The sequence below is a fragment of the Sphaerodactylus townsendi genome, linkage group LG09, assembly GCF_021028975.2.
Source record: "Sphaerodactylus townsendi isolate TG3544 linkage group LG09, MPM_Stown_v2.3, whole genome shotgun sequence".
NCBI lineage: Eukaryota > Metazoa > Chordata > Lepidosauria > Squamata > Sphaerodactylidae > Sphaerodactylus > Sphaerodactylus townsendi.
This window is the reverse complement of record NC_059433.1, coordinates 91,439,232-91,459,436: the sequence shown is the minus strand read 5'-3', so window position 1 is coordinate 91,459,436 and position 20,205 is coordinate 91,439,232. Positions and strand designations below refer to the sequence as shown.

The 20,205-nt window shown below is 42.9% G+C and overlaps 1 protein-coding gene across 2 annotated transcripts in view; it reads right to left on the bottom strand.

Moving 5' to 3' along the window:
- Positions 1-20,205, bottom strand: part of MMP16 (matrix metallopeptidase 16) — a 227,813-nt gene that overhangs the window by 101,988 nt on the left and 105,620 nt on the right. For both annotated transcript variants that reach the window (XM_048508339.1, XM_048508340.1), the window contains 2 exons: positions 17,717-17,839; positions 875-1,179 (listed from right to left, as the gene is read on the bottom strand). In XM_048508339.1, coding sequence (XP_048364296.1) covers positions 875-1,179; positions 17,717-17,839 — 428 coding nt within the window. The remainder of the gene's footprint in view (positions 1-874; positions 1,180-17,716; positions 17,840-20,205) is intronic.

Here is a 20,205-nt window from a genome sequence, read left to right as displayed (position 1 = left end):
AACCATTGTGGCTCTGCTGTTGCTCTTTCAGATAAGTCCACTTAATCTGAAACTAGGGAGCCCTGGTCTGAAACACATGTATATCATTGAAATACAAGAAGAGTGCAAAGAATTTGTCAACCTCCAACTTATCTAGGGTTGTCTGTTCCTGAAGTTTTAGGGATGGAGACTGTGGAGGGTTGGGTTGGGGGGTGGGAAAGATGCCAGTGGGGTAAAATGCCACAGGGTTCACCCTCCAAAGCAGCCATTTTTCCAAAGGAACTGATGTCTACAGTCTGGAAATCAGTTGTAATTCTAGGAGATCTCCAGGCCAGACTTGGAAGCTGGCAATCAATCCTAAATACAAATCAAAACAATTCTGGTTCTCAGCACCGATCCTATTGGTTAGGCAATTATCTTCCATGACCGTTATTAATCACCAATGGAATATAGCTATACATTTTCAGCAACAAAATGTGCAAAAAAAGGAGGGGAGGGTATATTTTGATACTAATACTGTTATTACCATGTTTATTCTCTGGTAGCCTGTCATCAGCTTAGTTTTATCAACTGCATTTGTAATGGTGACATTCAAAAGTACACAGCCTCTCCATGGTAACAAAATAACAGAGTATTTTCATAAAGTGGTATGCCATTATTTTATCCTAAGTTCAAAATAAATAATTGATTCTATCAGAAAAGGAGTTGGGAGGCAGAAGTTCCCTGATCATTCTACTATCTAGCACATTATATGCAGAAATTAAGTGAAACCTCATTTTAAAGATACAGTAGTTATAATTACTTTCAGGTGGCACAAAACATATATATATCATCATCCTACTGTACCATTTATATAGGATACAATTCACGTGTTTAAATAGTAATTTGTTCTTACCATCATGATTAGGGTTCCCCAAGGTCCATGGTTCATCTGAGTCAAAATGTGTGTCTCCCCCAATTCCTGGCCCGGGAAAATAAGCATGGGCCAAAAATCCTCCCTCCCCATCAAAGGGAGAGCTGTCTCCATGAAACCCTGATGCAAAAATGATAGTTATATCCACATCTCTCTTGCCGTTTTCTAGTTCAATGTAAGGAACTTCCTCAAATGTCAGAGGGGTTACATTCTGCCACACATCAAAGGCACGGCGAATGGCTTTACGAGTTTCAGCATCTCCTACTTTTGGAGTGACGTTCTTTATGCTGTAAAAACAAAAAAAGGTAAGCTGATCAGCAGAATTATTCTTTATTCTGAAATCACTCTTTTGGGGTGGGTAGAAAGAACTAATATTGTTAAAGCAAGAGGAACTCAACTTTAAATAAGTAGGTAAATAATTGTCACATCTAAGCAACCTTCTGTGATACATCTGATTTTGAATTATTTATTTGATCAACAGCAGCCCAAGAATATTTTTTCTCAGATCAGTGTGAAGAGGCCATATAAAAACATACTAAACAGCAGGAAAACTGAAATAAATCAGCTACTGCTGTTTTCATCTTGGGCTGAAATTACAACTAATTCGGCTAAATTACTGCAGTTCATTGTGATCAAATAGATGTGAATGTTTTCTTTTTAAATGAAACTTTAATATCTTACTGGTTACAAGAAAAAACAGAGTAACATCAAATGATGAACCCACCCAAGAAATATTTAAACAAAGCATGGAAATCAGCTTAAACAAACTTTGGGTGACCATGAATCTATCTAGTTCCTTCTAAGGTTAGTTTTTGGTTGTTAACTTGCTGACTACACAAAATTGTAAATACAACAGATGGAAAAAGCCATTTTAAAAAAATAAGAAGTTTGAATCATTTAAATTCTTTCAGGAACCTACTGCTTTGCAATACAATCATATTTCCTGAATAAAAACAAAAGCAGGCATATGTTTATTTGTACAAACACAAACAATAAACATCTGTGATGAATGGGGGAAGGGAATGGTGTGTAAATTCATTACTAGGGTTGCCATTCTACAGGTGGCACCTGTCTCCAGATGACCAAGTTCACTTTTCCTGGAGAAAATGACCACTTTGGTTGGTCTGTATGGCATTGTACCCTGCCCTCCCCAATTTCCACTCCCAAAGTCTCCAGGTGTTTCGCACCCCAAAGCTGGCAACCCTAACCCAGTGAGCTTTCAAAATGCTAGAAGTGTCCAGTGTGTCAATTTTGCTTTTAGCCAGAAGTGATATCAGCATGCCAGCAAACATTCTTTCCCCCATTTCCTTCCGCTGATGCCTCAGACAACCAGGGGCATCCTAAATCCTAATGTTTTGTAAATAAATGTATTGGCTGTCAAGTTGTGAGCTGCTGTGAATACAAGGGAAGCCAGTATACACATTTAAATAAATAAATGCAATGATGACAAAACCAGAGGGTCAAGATAAAAACTGTAAAACCTATATTGTAAAATAAAGGGGGGGGGGCATGGCGGGGACAAATTATAACCAGTTACCAGAATTTATCAGATGTTTGACTACGATGTAACCCACTGTCTAAAGCACAAAAGATTGGGTATTTCACAGGTCACAAACCTCCACAGAGAAGGTTCCCTCTCTCATGTTCAGAATACTGGAGTAGAAACAAGAGATTCAGCAGATTATCTACACTGATGGGCAGGCACATAAACAATAAATTCACAGCCTATCAATCAGTGGAGTAGCACCCACGGGGCAGGGGGGAGAGCGCAATGCCCCAGGCAGAGCATCAGCAGGCGGGGCCATGGAGGGGGTGTTCTGGAGCAGGACGGGGGCAGGCGGCAGGGACACAGGGCACTTGTGCACCCTGGGCGCAGTTTCTCCTTGCTCCACCTCTGCTGTCAATGCAAACTGAATGTGTCCAGGTTTTGCAGTCTAAGGACAGAATCCATTTAGGGTCCACAATTCAACTGCTGTGACAGCTGCTGTGACAGGCGTAGCTGCTGTGACAGAAGTAGCACCAATGAACAGAGAAATATCATGAGTGTCTGGCCTCGAGAAAACCAACATGAGGGTATCCTAAAATATAAAAATAATCTTACAAGGCCACATCTTAGGCAACTGAAAAGGTAATTTTAAGGATCTAGAAATGTTCACCAGCATGCTGCTCCTTCCTTTTAAATGCTTAGCTCATTTATACCACCATAGTTCTTACAGTGGTTGGTTCTCTAGAAAATGGGGTTGGTCGTAATAACAAAAAAGTTCATTCCTGAGTTACTCCTGCCAAATAGATAAGTTGTCTTTATCAGTATTAACAGACAGCATACATACACAAACCTCATCCTGCTTATTTCCCAGATCCACCCCTTCACCTACAGATAATTCTGCAAGTAATTTCCTCCTCTTCCTTCTTCCCTCTGTTATCATAGAAGCAACTCAGGTATCTCCAACTTCTTCTATTGTTCTAAAGGAAGTCTTCATAATTTTATCAACACTTTTTCATAAATGTGTGCTGCATCTTCTCATATGAGTTATGAAATGCTTGATTAAGCTTAAGGCTTTTCTACATTCTGAACCCCCATACACAAGGAAGACTTTGTTTCTACTATAAGACTAGGATAAGGTAATGCAATAATATTAGAAGGGAAATGTCCTTTGGATATAGATGAGCAGATTCCCCCAGCTCTGCTCTGTTTAAGATTTGTTTGAACTTTTCTAGTTGCCACAAAGTAGCTTTGAGAAGATCTCTTTTTTTTTTTGTTTCTGAGCTGAAGAAGAGTACAATTCTATCCAGATAAACAAAAAAGACATCTCCAAAAATCATCCCAAAAAGTACTATAGTTTTGAAGAGATAGTTATTTTTCTTTTTGTATAGCAGGGATCTTCTGGGATCCCTGAATCTCAGGATTGCACAAGTGTGAATCTAGCAGACTTGTAAAACAATTTTATTTCTTGGGAAACTGTGGGAAATCCCCCCACCCACATGTTAATCTCTCTCACACTACTCTTCATGTTTCCAAAAGACCATTGTTTGATACAAAGAACAGTATAAGAGAGAAGGGGGGTGGGGAAACTCCAAGAATAAATTTTGAAACCCATCCTAACGTGATTTTGGAAGCAGACATCTTAATTTCTGTACCATCACTGAACTCATTATGAGACTGATTTAACATCAAAAACCATCTTACATTGATAACTGGCAGGAGAAAAGGGGAAAGAGCAGCCAAAGGTCACAGAGAAATTAAAGCAACACTGAAATTAGACAGGTGCACAATTAAACTATCATTGGTGATCATTTCAAACATTAGATTATTAGATCAGATTAGGGAGATCACTGCGAAACTTTATCTGAGCCTTGAAAAGGAAAATGAGCACTGATTTGAATCCAGCAATGAACTGGAAGTGAGCTGCGTTCTCTATCAACTGTATTTTTGAGATTAAAACGAAAACAACAGACCACAAACTAGTCCTTCAGTGCAATAGCCTAGCCTGGAAACCATCACGACATGCCCAGCTGTGGGGAGGTCTTCGGAGTTCCTCACTGGGTCCCCTATGCTGTTCTCTGCCTTGAGGCAGGACAGCATCTTCTGGAAACCAGGGCGTGAACCACCACTTTCAAATTTTGGGTGCGCCTCTGTTTTCTTTCTGGCTCTCACAGTCTGGTCCAACTTGTAATGTGTGAACTCCAGACCTCTGACTGGTGACTATTAATTGAGGCTAAATTTTCCTCCTTGGGCCTTTCATGGGATTCCTTGCTCATGCTCACTACCAACAAGATTTATCAGTTTAAAAATAAACTATTTGAGCAGGAATACCTTTCGAGCAAGGCTCAGAGTTCCTGCTCACCTTTGTACTTTGGGATTTTCCCCCAGAAACTCTGTGTTGCCCATTATCTGGACCAACTTTCTAATCACAAACTCAGATGGGCATTTTCAAGAGCAAGGTGCAATTCTTTTCCATCGTCACTACTTCAAGGCCGGTTCTCAAACATCCCTCGGCATGATCGACAGTGTTCTTTCTGCTCTTTTTACACTGACTCCCTTGAACACATCTTGCTCTTCTGCCCTAAGAACAACAGCTTTAGGCCCAACTTCTCTGCCTTAACCCCAGTTGGGTTCTCAGACCTTTCTACCAATGCAAAAATGATTTTTGCTCAATAATCCTGAAGCTAAAATAACTGAAACTGTAGCCAAATTTCTACTGTGCGTTTTAGATTAGATTCCCTTCATTTCTGTGCACGTGACTCACACTGTTCTATACTGGATTGACCCCTATTCTTTGTCCCTGTGTTGTATATATAGGTCTCTACATTCTAAATTCTTATTATTTTTAATTTTGTGGCTCAGCCTTCTAGGTTCCTAGTCAGTTCAGTTCACCTCCAAGAATGGTTGCAGCTGGTATACAATTTGCATAGACAAAAGGCCCTCCTGACCACAGCACTGCCTTGGTCATCTAACAGTAGTGACACATCAAGCAGGAACCACAAACTGTTTCATCCAAGATTCACCGAACTGTGACACCACCACATACAATACTGCCTTGCAAAAAACAGCCCACTGATGCCTAGTAAATAGTTATTAAGGCCAGAGGTTGACAAGAGAGGCTTTTATTTTTCAGATGTGCTCAATATCACAGCCACTTTAAGAGTTGCAAGGACTGGCCCTTGTTTCATTGAGGTATTCATTACCTCTGCTTCCCCACATCTTTACAAACCTTCAAAAAAAAAAAAAGAAGGGCTAATTATTTTTTAGCATAGCCTGCGGCTTCTCACATCACCAGATTGTGTTGGAAGCGTAACATCCTTGCAGCTCCTTCACTGCTGCAGTAATGTAAGAAGTCAGCAAAGTATTTACCTAATTATTTGCCGATAATTAGTGCTTGTTCATAATTAGTGCTTGCTGATAGTCATACATAAATAAATGGGCTACAGCCTTTAAAAATAACCAATGCTTCAAGAGGAATATTCCAAAAAGGTTTCAAAAGGAATAATTCCAGATTGCATCTGGTTATATAACAGTTATATAAATTTCTTCAGAATACAATGTTTTGGTGGAGCGGAAAATTTTCATGAATAAAAACTTGGATGATTCATCTGTGTCATGTTCTAAAACTGTGTTTGATTATAGGGCTTGGCAGCTTTCTAAAAATGCATATGTAGTTCTTACTTTTACATCTTATAAAAACTCTGCCTTCTCTTCTCAAGCTGTTCATGGTGGCTCCCATAGCAGATCTGCCTTGGGGCGTTTCAACCTACTGGCGATCTTGTTGCAAGATCAGGGATTGATTAAACCTATTTATCGAAGTATGCTGCTATATCATCACAAATTGGGAGCTGATTCCAGTGAGATGGATATGTAACAGTTGGTCCAGTGCAGTTATCAGACACAAAATAAAACTGAGAAGAGTTGAGTATGGCAGTGAGTGATGACATAATACCGATCTCTTTGGTAATCCAACAAATTATGTCTGGATTAATTGAAGGTGTTGGATGTCCTCCAAACCTGGTTTTTGCTTAAGGGAGAAACTCTGGCTCTAACTAGCAGCAACAATGTCAAAGGGGCCTGTTTCTGTATATCACAAATGGCACTGCAATCCTAGAAGTGAAAACATCCATGCCATTTTCTTCTGTTGTGAATATCTTGCCCCCACCCTCTTCCTCAGCAGCAAATATGCCACTTGAACCCAGGTAGTAAAATGATTTCAGATTGTACTTTAACTTATGGACTCCAGGCTTTGCAACTCATTTCCTTTCTACTCGTGGTAAGCATTTCTAACTACCCATTTCTTACTGCTGATACTTCCCTTCCCATGATTCTACCTGGGGGTCCACTGGCCTGTGAGAAAACAGTTTGGAGGAACAGTGATTGGAAGAACAGTAGAGAGGGAAGCATGAAAAAGTATCATTTATAAAGTGCAGCTCTTAGCAGCCAAGCCATGATCACAGATCTTACCTGAAGAAAAATGTCCTGGTGGAAACTCAGATCAAAGGAATCATGACAAACTAACTAGCTTCAGCTGAGGGTCATTTTTGTCATCAGGTCACCAAGAATGTCATAGGCAGCTAGCCTTCTGGAAATGGTTTATAAGGGTTTTTTTTTAAAAAAAAATTACTAAAAGGTGTATATAAGAGAATCATAGAGTTGGAAGAGACCACAAGGGTCATCAAGTCCAACACCCTGAAATGCAGGAACACAATCAAAGCACTACCGACATATGTTCATCCAGCTTCTGTTTAAAAATCTTCAAAGAAGGAGACTTCACAACTCTCCAAGGCAGTGAATTCCACTGTCAAACAGCCCTGACAGTCAGGAAGTTCTTCCTAATGTTTAGGTGGAAGAGTGTAAAATGTAATTTGTCTCCAAAGGATTACAGGCGGTTAAGTGTCGTTAACTTTGAATATTCATTCACTATGCGGAGAAAAAATAGATTAAAAGTTTGAATGCATACATATTTGACTAAAGAGAAATATTTACAGGCTTAATGAGATTTAGCAGAGCCCAATTGACTGTACGTGTGGACTCGTACTGTTTTTAAGAACAAGTGCTAACAGTGAATGACAGATTTGCGAGCTGGGAGGTGACAATGGTATTTAAAAATTATTAGGTTGATAGGACAGGAGTAATAACAAAGATTTGTCTTCCCAGAGCAAAGTTCCACAAACACTTAGATGTGGTGACCTTTTTTCTAGTATTGGACTCTCTGTTTTGGGACTAAGAACGCTGTCCTTGAGCAGAGGACATGTTCGAACTGCAAACAGAAAAAGTGACATTTTGATACATGAACTCTAATAGTAATAACACTACAGCACAATTTTAAGCATATACACAATTCCATGTGATAGATGAGCCTGCCTTGTTGATGACAGATGTAGGGAAGGCTGAACTGGAGACATACATAGTATTGTGCCTTTTTCAATAAACAGGTAAATTGTTAAGTAGTCACTTTCTGTCAATTCTGCCTTTCTGTCTGAAATGCAGTTGTTCCTGGACATCTACAGTCATCTATCTAATCTGTCCAAAATGGCTGGTTGTGACAAGAAGCCCTATTTTCAGTCGGGTAACTGCTTTCAGAAGCAGAACATTTTACAGCTGTAGTATTCCTTCATGGCATATGCATTTCATTGTTATGCAGTTTGTACAGACAATAGATAAGATGACAGAAGGCTGTTCACTTGCCAGAATGAGTAATACCTTATCAATAAATTTTGAACTGGCCCCATGGTGTGGATTGAAAATCATTACAATAAGGCTACATAGGGATGGAGAAAGGCTTCTGTGAACCTGGAGGCCCCTTGGCTGCCTTTCGGTCCTTGTTTGCACCACTTCAGCCTACTCGACCTGACTGATGTGGGCAGTCAGCTGGTAGCCGTATGGCCGTATAACTGTATGATCTACCACTTGTTAGATAGCTGTATTATCTACCACCTAGTAGCTGTATGATCTACCACTTGTTTTTTTGATCTGTGCCCTTCCTGGTTGGTTAAAGCCAGAAGGAAGAGCTTCGGGGCCACCTGTTGAATATCATCAATAGCTCTCTTGAGCAAGGAGTTTTTCAAGGTCAGCTTAAAGAGGCAGTGGTCCCCCCTGCTCCTGAAAAGACCTCAATTAGATCCACCGGATCTGGCCAATTACTGCCCAGTTTCGAATCTCTTGTTTCTGAAAAAGGTAATGGAGCGAGCAGTGGCAGATCAGCTCCAGAGGTTCCTGGATGATGCCAGCCCATCTGGCCAGCCCAGATTGCTTTTTACCATCTGCAGCAGACACTACGACTGGCCCCGTACCTCCCGCACTCTGACCTGGCCACAGTGATCCATGCAACGGTCACCTCCACTGGATTATTGTAACTCACTGTATGTTGGCCTGTCTTTTTCTGTGATCCAGAAACTTAAGCTCGTTCAACATGCAGCAGCCAGGCTCCTTACTGGAGCATCAGGTCAGGATCGGATTACACTAGTCCTGTACCATCTCCACTGGCTGCTGATCGAGTCCCGGATCATGTTCAGAGTGTTGGTTTTAACCTTCAAGGCTGTGAGCGGTCTCAGACCTGCATATCTGAGAGATCGCCTCTTCCCGTATTGCCCTGCTAGGTTCCACTGTTTTTTGGAGGAAAGCCTGTTGGAGGTCCCTGGTTCGAAATACATCTGGCTGGCCCTCTTGAGGGCCAGGGCTTTTATGGCCCTGGCCCCTACCTGGTGGAATAAGCTTTCTGGGGAGCTTTCTGGGGATTTACAAAGTTTCCGCAGGGACTGAAGACGGAACTATTTCGCCAGGCATTTCCATCTGGCCAGCTGGGTTGATTACTGAATCTGATTCTCATTTTATCATCTTGGCCTCCCGTGGGTATGGAAGGGTGTGGGTTTTGCCATCTGTTGCTGCTCTTGTGGATATTTATTGTATTATTGTATTGACTGTTTTTATTGTTTTGTTGTTCACTGCCCTGAGCCCTGCGGGGGAGGGCAGGATATAAATTACTTAATGGCATATTATCTGGGGCTGCCCTTTGCACAACATTTGTCTTTAATTTTATTCCAGACGGTTAAAGTAGGACTGACTTGAAACTAGGGTTGCCGGGTCCTCCCTGGCCACTGACAGGTGATGGGGGAGGGGATTTATCAGCTGTAGAGGGAGGCCAGAACCAATACACTGATATCACTTCCATAAGTGACACCATCCTGTTGACAGAAAAACTCAAGTATTTGAGCAAAAACTCTATGGTAGATGCAGTTTTTATCATGATATTTTACCCAAATACCAGAGCACCTGTGCATGTGTTAAAGTGTGCATGTGCACTTGACCATGGCTTCCTTGCTTATGCATACATATGAATATGTATCCTTTCTGGAAGTGATGTCATTGTGTAAACAAAGCCAAGATGTAGGTCTCATTTTAAGCCTGGTGAGACCCTGCCAGCCAGCTAGATGGCACCGGGGGAGGGGGCCCAAATCAGGGAACTCCCCCACCTTTGGTGACGTCTGGACACCCTATTTGGAACACTATTTGGAAACTTCTACTGGAGAAAACTTGTTTTCTATGGTGATACCCCTTTAGTGGAATACCATACCTACAGCTGCTCTTCTAATGCTTGATCTTTTCAGAGTCAGGATGAAGACCCAAGAGTGCTTTTTCGGATTTCTGATTCATTTTCTTCTGCTGCAAAGAATTGTCTGTTGTTATAGCTGAGATATATTGTGTATTAATTTAATCTGCTTCAGTATTTTATTGAACTGTGATTTTTCGTTTTCTCTCAGTGCAGCCTAGAAAGGTTTAGTTATCTTTGTTGCATTTGTGTTATTCACTATATATGAGCAGTCAGTCTTACAAGGCAGTAGATCCACCACTTCTCATTAAAAGTGAAGAGATGACCTTCACCACAGGGTGTTTTACCTTAAGCCAACTCACTGCTCTCTCAGTCCCTCTCTATTAATACTCTATTCTGTTGTAATTTTTCCAGCTGATTCCCTGCCCCTTTCCCTTAGTGGGATAAGTATTATTTTCTCCAAGTGCTAAGAATTTTTTCAAACAAAAAAGAGATTCCCAACTACAAGGAGATTATGTGCTATCTATTAATTTCCACTGATGAACAGCAGCTCTCTTTCTATTAATTCATCTAACAAAGGAATGGTTAACCAGCAGCCATGATACCTTTGCTAATGAAGTGCCATTTCCTGCCTTTTGCTACCTGAACAGCACTTCTAGGAGCAACTGTTGTTATTATGCAAGGACATGCACAGTAGAAAACTAGCTTCATTGCATATGCCTATTGTGCATGTGTCAGGAATGCACATGCACCTTTTAATATATATACAGGCCAGACAGTCCTCCTTATATAAAAGGCTCTCCAGTTAAAAAAAATTGTAATGTGAAGTACCCTTGAGTTAATGCAGTTCATTTGAAGATTTGCTTTCAAACAAATTGCTGTGCTGCATTCATAATGCGGAAAATGGTGCCTGCCACACTGGCATCTTGATTGGGCTGGGAGAGAGTACAAGGCTGAGGCTTAGCATAATATGAACCATGGATATAACATGGTCCTAAAATTGACTGGTTGTATTGAGATCTTAGGAAAAAAGAAGAAATAAACATTTAATAAATCACTGCTAGCTAAACATTGCATATGCCTATTGTGCATGTGTCAGGAATGCACATGTTATCAGTTATCTTTGTTGCATTTGTGTTATTCACTATATATGAGCAGTCAGTCTTACAAGGCAGTAGGCGGAGACTTATGGCGGAGACTTATGGATCCACTTGGCTTCCTGAATGCTCTGCGGGATCCTGCCCCTGCCGGCACACTCGATGAGCAGGTGGATGACTGGTATTCCCGGCTTTCCGATGCCATCGATGTTGTTGCCCCCCGGCGCCCTCTGCGTCCCCGCGTTCGGCGGGCTCCATGGTATACGGAGGAGCTCCGCCACATGAAACGGGCACTCAGACGGCTTGAGCGAGTGTGGAGGAAATCTCGTGACGGAGCCGCGCGAACATCTTATAGGACGCTTATGAAAGCCTATGAGATGGCGACGAAGGAGGCGAAGAGAACTTTCTTCTCCTCCTCTCTCGCATCTGCTAGCTCACGCCCAGCACAATTGTTTCGTATAATTCGGTCCCTGACCTCCTTATCGGAAGGCTCTGTAAATCATCAATTGGCTATTAGCTGTGAGGCATTTATGAGCTTCTTTGCAGACAAAATCTCGTCGCTCCGCCAGGATCTTCCCTCCACTTTGACTACAATGAGTGAACTGAGGCTCCCTTGCCGTCTTCCGCCCTTGTTTGGCCCAGTTCTCCCTGCTCTCCGAGGCCGCTGTTGACAGGGCCCTGGCTGCTGTTAGACCTACTACCTGCCCTCTGGATCCGTGCCCCGCCTGGCTTATTAAACCTGCCGGGCGGAGCTACGACCCCATCTGTTGAATATCATCAATAGCTCCCTTGAGCAAGGAGTTTTTCCGGATGGGTTGAAGGAGGCAGTGGTCCCCACTCTTGAAAAGACCATCGTTAGATCCAGGGATCTGGCCAATTACCGCCCCGTCTCAATCTTTCGCTTCTGGGGAAGGTAATTGAGAGAGTGGTGTTGGAGCAGCTTCAGGGCTTCCTGGATGACACATCGGCCTTTGACCCCTTCCAGTCCGGCTTCCGTGCTGGGCACGGGACGGAGACGGTTCTCGTCAGCTGCCACAGATACGCTCCGTATGCAGCTTGACCAAGGCGGATCGGCGCTGCTGGTTTTGTTAGATCTTACCGCAGCGTTTGATGTGGTCGATCACGACCTTTTGACCCACCGCCTGGCCGTTTCCGGGATACGGGGCACTGTCCTTCAATGGATTGCCTCGTTTCTCCGGGACCGTTGCCAGCAAGTGTGGTGCGGGGACCAAGCCTCTCGGAGGTGCCCACTTCTATTTGGGGTGCCTCAGGAGCGCCTGCTGTCCCCGCTATTATTTAACATCTATATGCGACCACTTGCTCAGCTGGTACGGAGCTTTGGGCTGATTTGTCACCAGTACGCTGATGACACTCAGCTCATTCTGTTGATGGAGGGGGGGAGCTGTCACGGCCCCTGCAGCTCTACAGCATTGTTTGGAGGCGGTCGCTGGTTGGTTACAGCAGAGCAGGCTGAAACTGAATCCATCGAAGACGGAGATCCTTTGGCTGGGCCGCAGGGGGGAGGCAGGGGATTTCCAGCCGCCGGAGTGGGAGGGGACCATTTTGGCGCCGGCCCCCTCTGTCTTGGGGTCCACCTGGGTTCGGCTCTTTCAATGGAGACCCAGGTGGCCCTTTGTAACCCGGACTGCATTTTTTCCATCTTCGCAGGCCCGGCGGCTGGCCCCCTTCCTCTCTCAGGCAGACCTGGCCACTGTGATACATGCAACGGTCACCTCCAGGCTTGACTATTGTAACTCGCTCTACGCGGGCCTTCCCTTGCGCCTGATTCGGAAACTGAAACTGGTCCAACATGCAGCGGCGCGTTTGCTCACAGGGGGCCTTCTGTGATCATATTCAACCTGTCGCTGCGCCAGCTACATGGGCTCCTAGTGGAATTCCGAGTCATCTTCAAGGTTTGGGTGTTAACCTTTGAGGCCTTACGCGGCCTGGGACCCTCGTATCTGAGAGACCGCATTACCCCATATGCCTCTACTCGGCCTCTGCGATCAGCAGAGGCCAATTTGCTGGCGGTTCCTGGCCCCTCGATGATGCGGCTGGCCTCCACACAGGCCAGGACCTTTACGGCCCTGGCCCCAGCCTGGTGGAACACTCTTCCTCCAGCTGTCCGGGCCCTGCGGGACCTTGATGAGTTCCGCAGGGCCTGTAAGACCGAGTTGTTCCACCGGGCCTTTGGAGTGTCCAGTCGCTGAGTGGCGCCCCCTTCCCCCTCCCCCTCTCCTTCCCCCCCTGCATCTTCTTGCACATACCATCTGTTGCACTTTACCACCTATTATCCTCCCAGAGAGGAACCTGACCCCTCCCTTTTCTTTTACTGGGGTGATCTAAATTGAATTGGCCATAATAGGGCACCTATTATGATGCTAACCGCTGTTTTTAAGTAGTTTTTAATGGTTTTTAGTATTATATTGTTGTTATCGATTTAATTAATTGTATATGTGAATGTTGTTCACCGCCCAGAGCCCCCAGGGGATGGGGCGGTTTATAAATCGAAACAATAAATAAATAAATAAATAAATAAACAGACATTTAGTATACTAGATACTTCTGCACACTATATAAAAAGAGGAAGGCATGCAAGGCAGGGAGAGGGGCCCAGTATCTGGACATAGACCACCCACCCTAATGAAGACAGGAGGAAGGGAGGAGGAGGGGTTTGAATGCAGGGGGAGGGAGGGAGGAGAGGGGAGAGAGGGGTGGCATGCAAGGGAGGGGTCCCGGCATCTGGACATGGCCCACCCACCCTAGTGGAGGGAGGAGGGGAGGGAGGAGGAGGGGTTTGAATGCAAGGGAGGGAGAGAGGGATGGCAGGAGGGAGAGGGGTGGCATGCAAGGGAGAGGTTGGAGGGGGAAGGAGAGGGGGAAGGAGAGGGAGGGGAGGGAGGGGTGGAGAGGAAGGGGAGGGAGGGGTGGCATGCAAGGGAGGGGAGGGAGGGGGCCCAGCATCTGGACATGGTCCACCCACCCTAGCAGAGGAAGGAGGAGGGGTGGAATGCAAGGGACGGGGAGTGAGGGGGAGAGGGGGGGTGGCAATGCAAGGGAGGTGAGGGGTGGCAATGCAAGAGAGGTGAGGGAAGGAAGGCATATAAAAGAGGAAGGCAACTGGTGATTACAGGAACCCTGACTGACTACGGACGAAAATAAGAGGGACCCTCAGTCTAATCAAGTAGGATTTTTCCTGTGTCAACTTCCCACACTCACAACAGAAGCCTGCCTCATATTTTGAAGAATGGCTGCAATACGTGGATTATCCAAGTCTCAGCATAGTTCTTTGGATTATTGATCATGTCCATTAAGAAAGTCATTTTGTGCAAGGTAAACTCACGATGCAGGAAATTTTCATAGGGAAAGAACAATAACACATCTTTGACAATAGCATGGGTGGCTCAGAAAGGTGCTACAGGAATTTGCACCATTTATCATGTTAATTAATTTTCTGGTGTGGACAGTGAGTGAATTTTCCAGATCCGCTGATGAGACAAAATAATTCTAAAGGCATACATCCAAAGAATGCAGTAAGAATTGTAGTACTTTATCTTGCAATGAGGCGACTGGGCAATAAAATGGAAGATGGAATCTAATGTTGATAAGTGCACTCTGGGAACAAATCCTAACTCAGTTCTAAATCACACAAGGGATTATAAATCATTAGAATCTTTATGGATAAGCTACTGAAACAGAAGACTTGAAAAAATATACTGCTAAGCAGAAGAGAGAATAGTATTTAAGATTATATAGCCTGCACAATCATCAGTGCTTGGGGCGAGTAAACCACATGACTAAAACCAGCATAAAAGATGATAAATTATGGAGGTGGTGAAAAGTGCCATCAAGTCACACCCAAATTACAGTGACTTGGTAGGATTTTCAGTGCAAGACACACTCAGAGGTGGTTTGCCATTGCCTGGATCTATGTAACAGCCGTGGTTTTCTTGGTGGTCTCCCATCCAAATACTAACCACTGCCAATCCTGCTTAGAGATATTTAATGAGATCAGTTTAGTCTGAGCCATCCTGGTCAGGGCAATAAATTATAATGAACCAAAACTGCTAATTGCTCTTACACTACTATTTTAAGGATTTCTGAGAACAGTGGGTTGCATCGTTCCACTCTGTTGCTAACAACAATTCCTTATGTGCAAGAGGCCTTCTTGTGGAGGCTTCAATGGTAGAAGATGAATGCTCCCTGACCACATTGCTGTTAGATGAGTAGAATGGTAGGACATGACCCAATCTATATTAATTACTTAATTATGATCCAGTAACCAGTCAGAAGTTCCTGACTGACATACATCTTTCCCTTGCTTGCACTTCCCCCACACACAGATTTTTCTGCTCATAATTGATTCCTGGGGTTTGGAGTCCCACATGGAGTAACAACTATACAAATCAGGGGCTGCATTGAGGAAGGGAATGAAGCGGCCATCTTCTTCTTCAGCTCTGATGAAAGCAGCTCTGATGAAAGAGGACTTATTTCATCTCTTCTCTTCAGTGCAGTTAATGACTTTTTTGATGGAAAAGGAATCCACTGATGGGAAAAATGTCTTTCTTGGTTGTAGGAAGGTTTTGATGAAATGAATTCACAGGATCCAACAGAGTAAGGGAGCTATAGTGTTACCAGACAGACATATGGTGGGTTGGGGGAACCCAGCTTTTAAGACAACAGTGTCTCTACTCATCCTGCTAACCCTTGGGGTGCTTAGCAATGCAGTGCCCAAATGGGGAACCCATTCTTCCCAGTGCCAAAAAACTCTGTCTAGATATGTCCTTGCCCATATCTGCCATGCAAAGCACTAATTTCACACCTTTACTGAAAGGATTAAAAGAGCGCAATGACACTGCCCTGGAGAGCATTTCCATCTCCTGGACTATGCACCCCTGGACTATGCTCTGTTGATCTGACATGACTACTTCCACATCTATAAATGTGAAACTGATTCACTGAATGGGGAAATAATCCTTGTGGATATGGTCTTAGTGGATAAATGGTTGGACCCAGACAGATTTTTTACTCAGTCCAACTTTACTCCTTACTACAGCCTACATCCAACATGCCTTCTGCACATGCCTTTTGCCCATAATTCCCACCACGATGTGATCACCGCCCTTTTCGCCAGCAGAAAAACTGGCTGGATACAACCCCACATCATACTCTGTATGCTTTCCTAATGTGGCTTAGGCAATCAATGGACTAAAATAAATAAATAAAAGGGAAGATCTTAAGCTTAACCATTTTTTAAAATGTTATCATATTATATCAGATGCCCAGATTCAACAATTCTTTGCAGGTATTAGAAGATCCAGTATTTGTATATAGCCACCTTGCCTTCAAGGGCTTTAAAATACACTTCAGTGGGGGAAACAGCCTTGATCAGGGGATTATATAGAATATTGTTCTCTTCACTGAAATTAATGGGAAGTCTAGTTATGCTGGAGCATCTTGGGTATATTAGAATAAGTCAGGATTTGGTTTGAAAGGTTGGCGGGGGGCGGGGGGGCGGAGGTTAACACATATTTATGGGGAAGTGTTTTCTTTTTGTTAACCCTACTACCTCAACATCTTCAGAGTGCTTTCTGAAATACTACCAGTTTTACGAACATTGTTTCTACATTACAGTGAGTGGTTAATGATCATTTCTCAGCAGCCTGTCAATGAACTCTTATGCCTACCAACCCAATAGCTTCCAATAGGATAAAAAAATAATCTCTTGAAACCTGCTGAAAAATCAGATCAGAAGCAACTATAACGCAACCAATCAGATTAAAAAACAGAAGAAACAGATTTGTAAATCCTTGTAGAACATCAAATGAAAGTGATTTTTTTTTAAAAAAAAGCTTTAGCTCACAACATAGCATTTCCAGATAAGTATTGATGTGGTATTGAGAGGAAAAAAGATGGATATGTCTTGTTTTCTGTGGTGATGCAAAGTATTTCTCTAACTTCCCACTGAAGCTTCTAATTATGGACAGATGGCAGGCTTTGAAAGAAAGTATATGGATTTTTAACTAAAAATTGATGCACTCATGTTTTCATAGTAGGATATTTTAATGTGCTATTTCTCTCCCACTCCTGCTAGGTCACACTGGATTTCATCCATTGTTTTCTCTCATTCTTAAGAGAGCCATTCTTCAAGTCCACATTATCTGGCATCATAATTGCCATAATTTATATTCTAAAAGCTAATATAATTTCATTTATGCTCAGCCTTGCACATTCACGTGCAGGCATAAAAATGTTCTGTCAGGAAGTCACCTGTTCTTAATCAAATATAAATTCTATATTGGCATAGACCTAAGGCAGAAAGCACATTCTGTCAATGATATAATTTGCATATTCAAATTGAAGAATGACTTTGTCTCATTAGACTTTCTTTGTTTTGTAAGCAATTTTTCCCATGGAAGTTGCCAAAGGGTTTCCAGGGATGCAATCCAATACTGAAAGCTTCAAAGAATGTTTTATATTAATACAGACCACATGAATTAAAAAAAAAACACCATTTTATGCTTTTGTAGCATCCCACCCACCCCAAAAATGGAAACTCAATATTTTTCAGGTCCATACCAACCTCTTCCCTTTACCAAAATCATATCTCAGTACCAGGACTACGCTTTTTATTTTGTAAAAAAAGGTGAAATGCTTACAAATGAAAGGAGTCACAGCTTTGGTTTAATTACCTGTAAGTGATATGTTTATGTTGCCACTTCTGTCCTGTTAATGCATATCGTTTTCGACGAATATTAAATCTGGAGCTGCCTCTTGTCTGGTCAGGCACACCACAGCGAGGTTTCTTCATCCAGCTTAAAATAAATAAAGGAAGAAATCATCAGCTCACAAGGACAATATCAACCGATGCTAGCCCACCAAATTAATAACAAATAATCACTGGTTCCTGTTTCTCCCCTCTTTTTCACATCGTTTCATATTAGCAATTATAAATACAAAGCTACAGATACCCAGTTCAAAAGACAAAAAGAGGCAGATAGCAGAATTGTAGGCAGAATTGTTCGGGTTTATAACTTCTATGGATATTTTTGGGAACCCTGTACAAACAAAATAGTGAGACAGCCTACCTTATATTCAGCAAACATATGGTCCAAACCAGATAAGGGATACAAAGGGGTATTTGGGAGCAGTAGAGGGTCCCACTGGCATATTTGTCCCCTCCACCAGAGAATTCATGCTGGTGGAAAGAGCAAACAGCTAAACCCAGAAGTGGGCACTACCAAGGAGCTACACTGACATCAGAGCAGACACAGGCATGGGGGTGGCAAGCCAGGGGCATTCCCGAGGATGGAGCCAACTTTAGTTGGCTTCCACTGGTGTTCCAACACAGGAACACTGTCCTCCGAGGCCGCAGGCTTATGCCACCTAAAAATGAGGCAATTTGGGTGGCAAGAGAGTTTTTAAATTTCTCTGCTTTCTGCCCCACCTGAAACCTCTTGGAGACAGCATGGTGCCACCTTGAGTGTGCCATTCCTGGCTGCCACAGTGCTTCCCCCACATCTGGGTTGTGCTGTCCATCTCATAACAAACAGGGAGACTAGAATAGCCTTGGAGAGGGGCAGTGATAAAGGGAGGGGGAACTGCACCCGGGCATGAACTGCCCATGTGCCCCCTCCTGCCCCGACCTGAAACGCCCCTGACATGCCCCCGGCCCTGACACGTGACTGCAATGGCGGCGCTCAGGGTGAGCCACCCCAGATGTCCCCATTGCAGCTATGCCCCTGGCGAGGGGTAAGAAACAAAGAAGTAACACAATAATATGTCCTTTGTGGATAAGAAGTGGTCTAAGCCATAACAAGATATACTATTTATTGAAGCCTAAGGATAAGAAGCATCTGAGTATGGCAAGAATATCTACCTTCACAAAAGTGATGCTAAAGTTCAAAGTCAGGTTAAGTTGTGGGCCAAAAATATTAATAAGAATGGATTAACAGTTTTTACATTTTTAAGATATTCAAGTACAGATAACTTTGTATAGTGTTTGAAATTATAAGATTATTCGTACACTAAGAATGTGTGCTCTTATTATGCATAACATTTAGCTATTGTTAGGAACAATTTTAAAGAACCTATAATTATAGGAGGGTGAATTCATTGGGAGTTTCTTCTTAGAGGGGCTGCTTGCTTGTGACCTGCTTATCTTTGTGTGTCCTATTTTTGTAGAATGATGTAATTGCCCCCCTTTATTGAATTATCCATGTATCAGTAGTGGATGACATAATTTTCTCAGTGTAAAAGATGCACGTGCTTATGCTGTAATAAAAAGATAATATAAAGGGTCCTAAGTATTGCTCTGCATTTGCATTCCTTTAAATGGGGGGTGGTTCTGCATGAGCCCATGTGGCCCATCACATTAACAGCTTAATACTAGGAGTTCTGAATCGGTATCCAAAGTGCAGAAGCAACTATCTTTCCTTGGGTCCACCAGAAGTTTCTATCTCAATATTTGTGACGGAGATGGAAGAAAAGGCTTAGGGGGCTTGTCACAAAAGAATTCATGCATGCTTCCTGAGATAAGGGCTGGCTTCAAATTTAAAGCAAGTGTTCTATAGAAACCATTCATGTGCTAAAGAAAACAAACCCTTTATTTAACAAACAACAGTTAGAAGATTTACAGTAAAAAAAAAACCAACAACATGCAAGGGCTAAATCGGATGCAGCCAATATTATGTGCACATTCTAACTGTTGATCTGGAGCCAAAAGGACATGGTATAGAGTAGGTTAAACGAGATGCGGAAATGCCTTCTGTACTAATACGCATTATCTTCTTGTATGTGTAATACACCAGAGGCTTGAAGAGTGAACAAAAATACAACAATCTTCTTGTAAATTACAAAGAAAATTGGCTACTTTTGAAATCAATCAAGCAGAAGTCCTTCCTTCACACAAATGTACAGCCCACATCTAAGGAACTGCACAGCCTGGTTAAGGAATAGACCATCATTCATTGGCAAAATGCACGTTTTCAGTGCACAAGGTCAGAGTTCCAATTCCTGGTAGTTCCAATGAAAAACAGGATCTCTAGCAGCAGAGCTGGGGAAGTTTTCTGCCTGTAACCTTGTATATAAGCAGTGACACAGACAGAATTGGGACAGAAGGAACCAATACTTTAAAACCATTTCTTTTGTGACTTCCCATTTTCAGAATTAAGTCTCACCA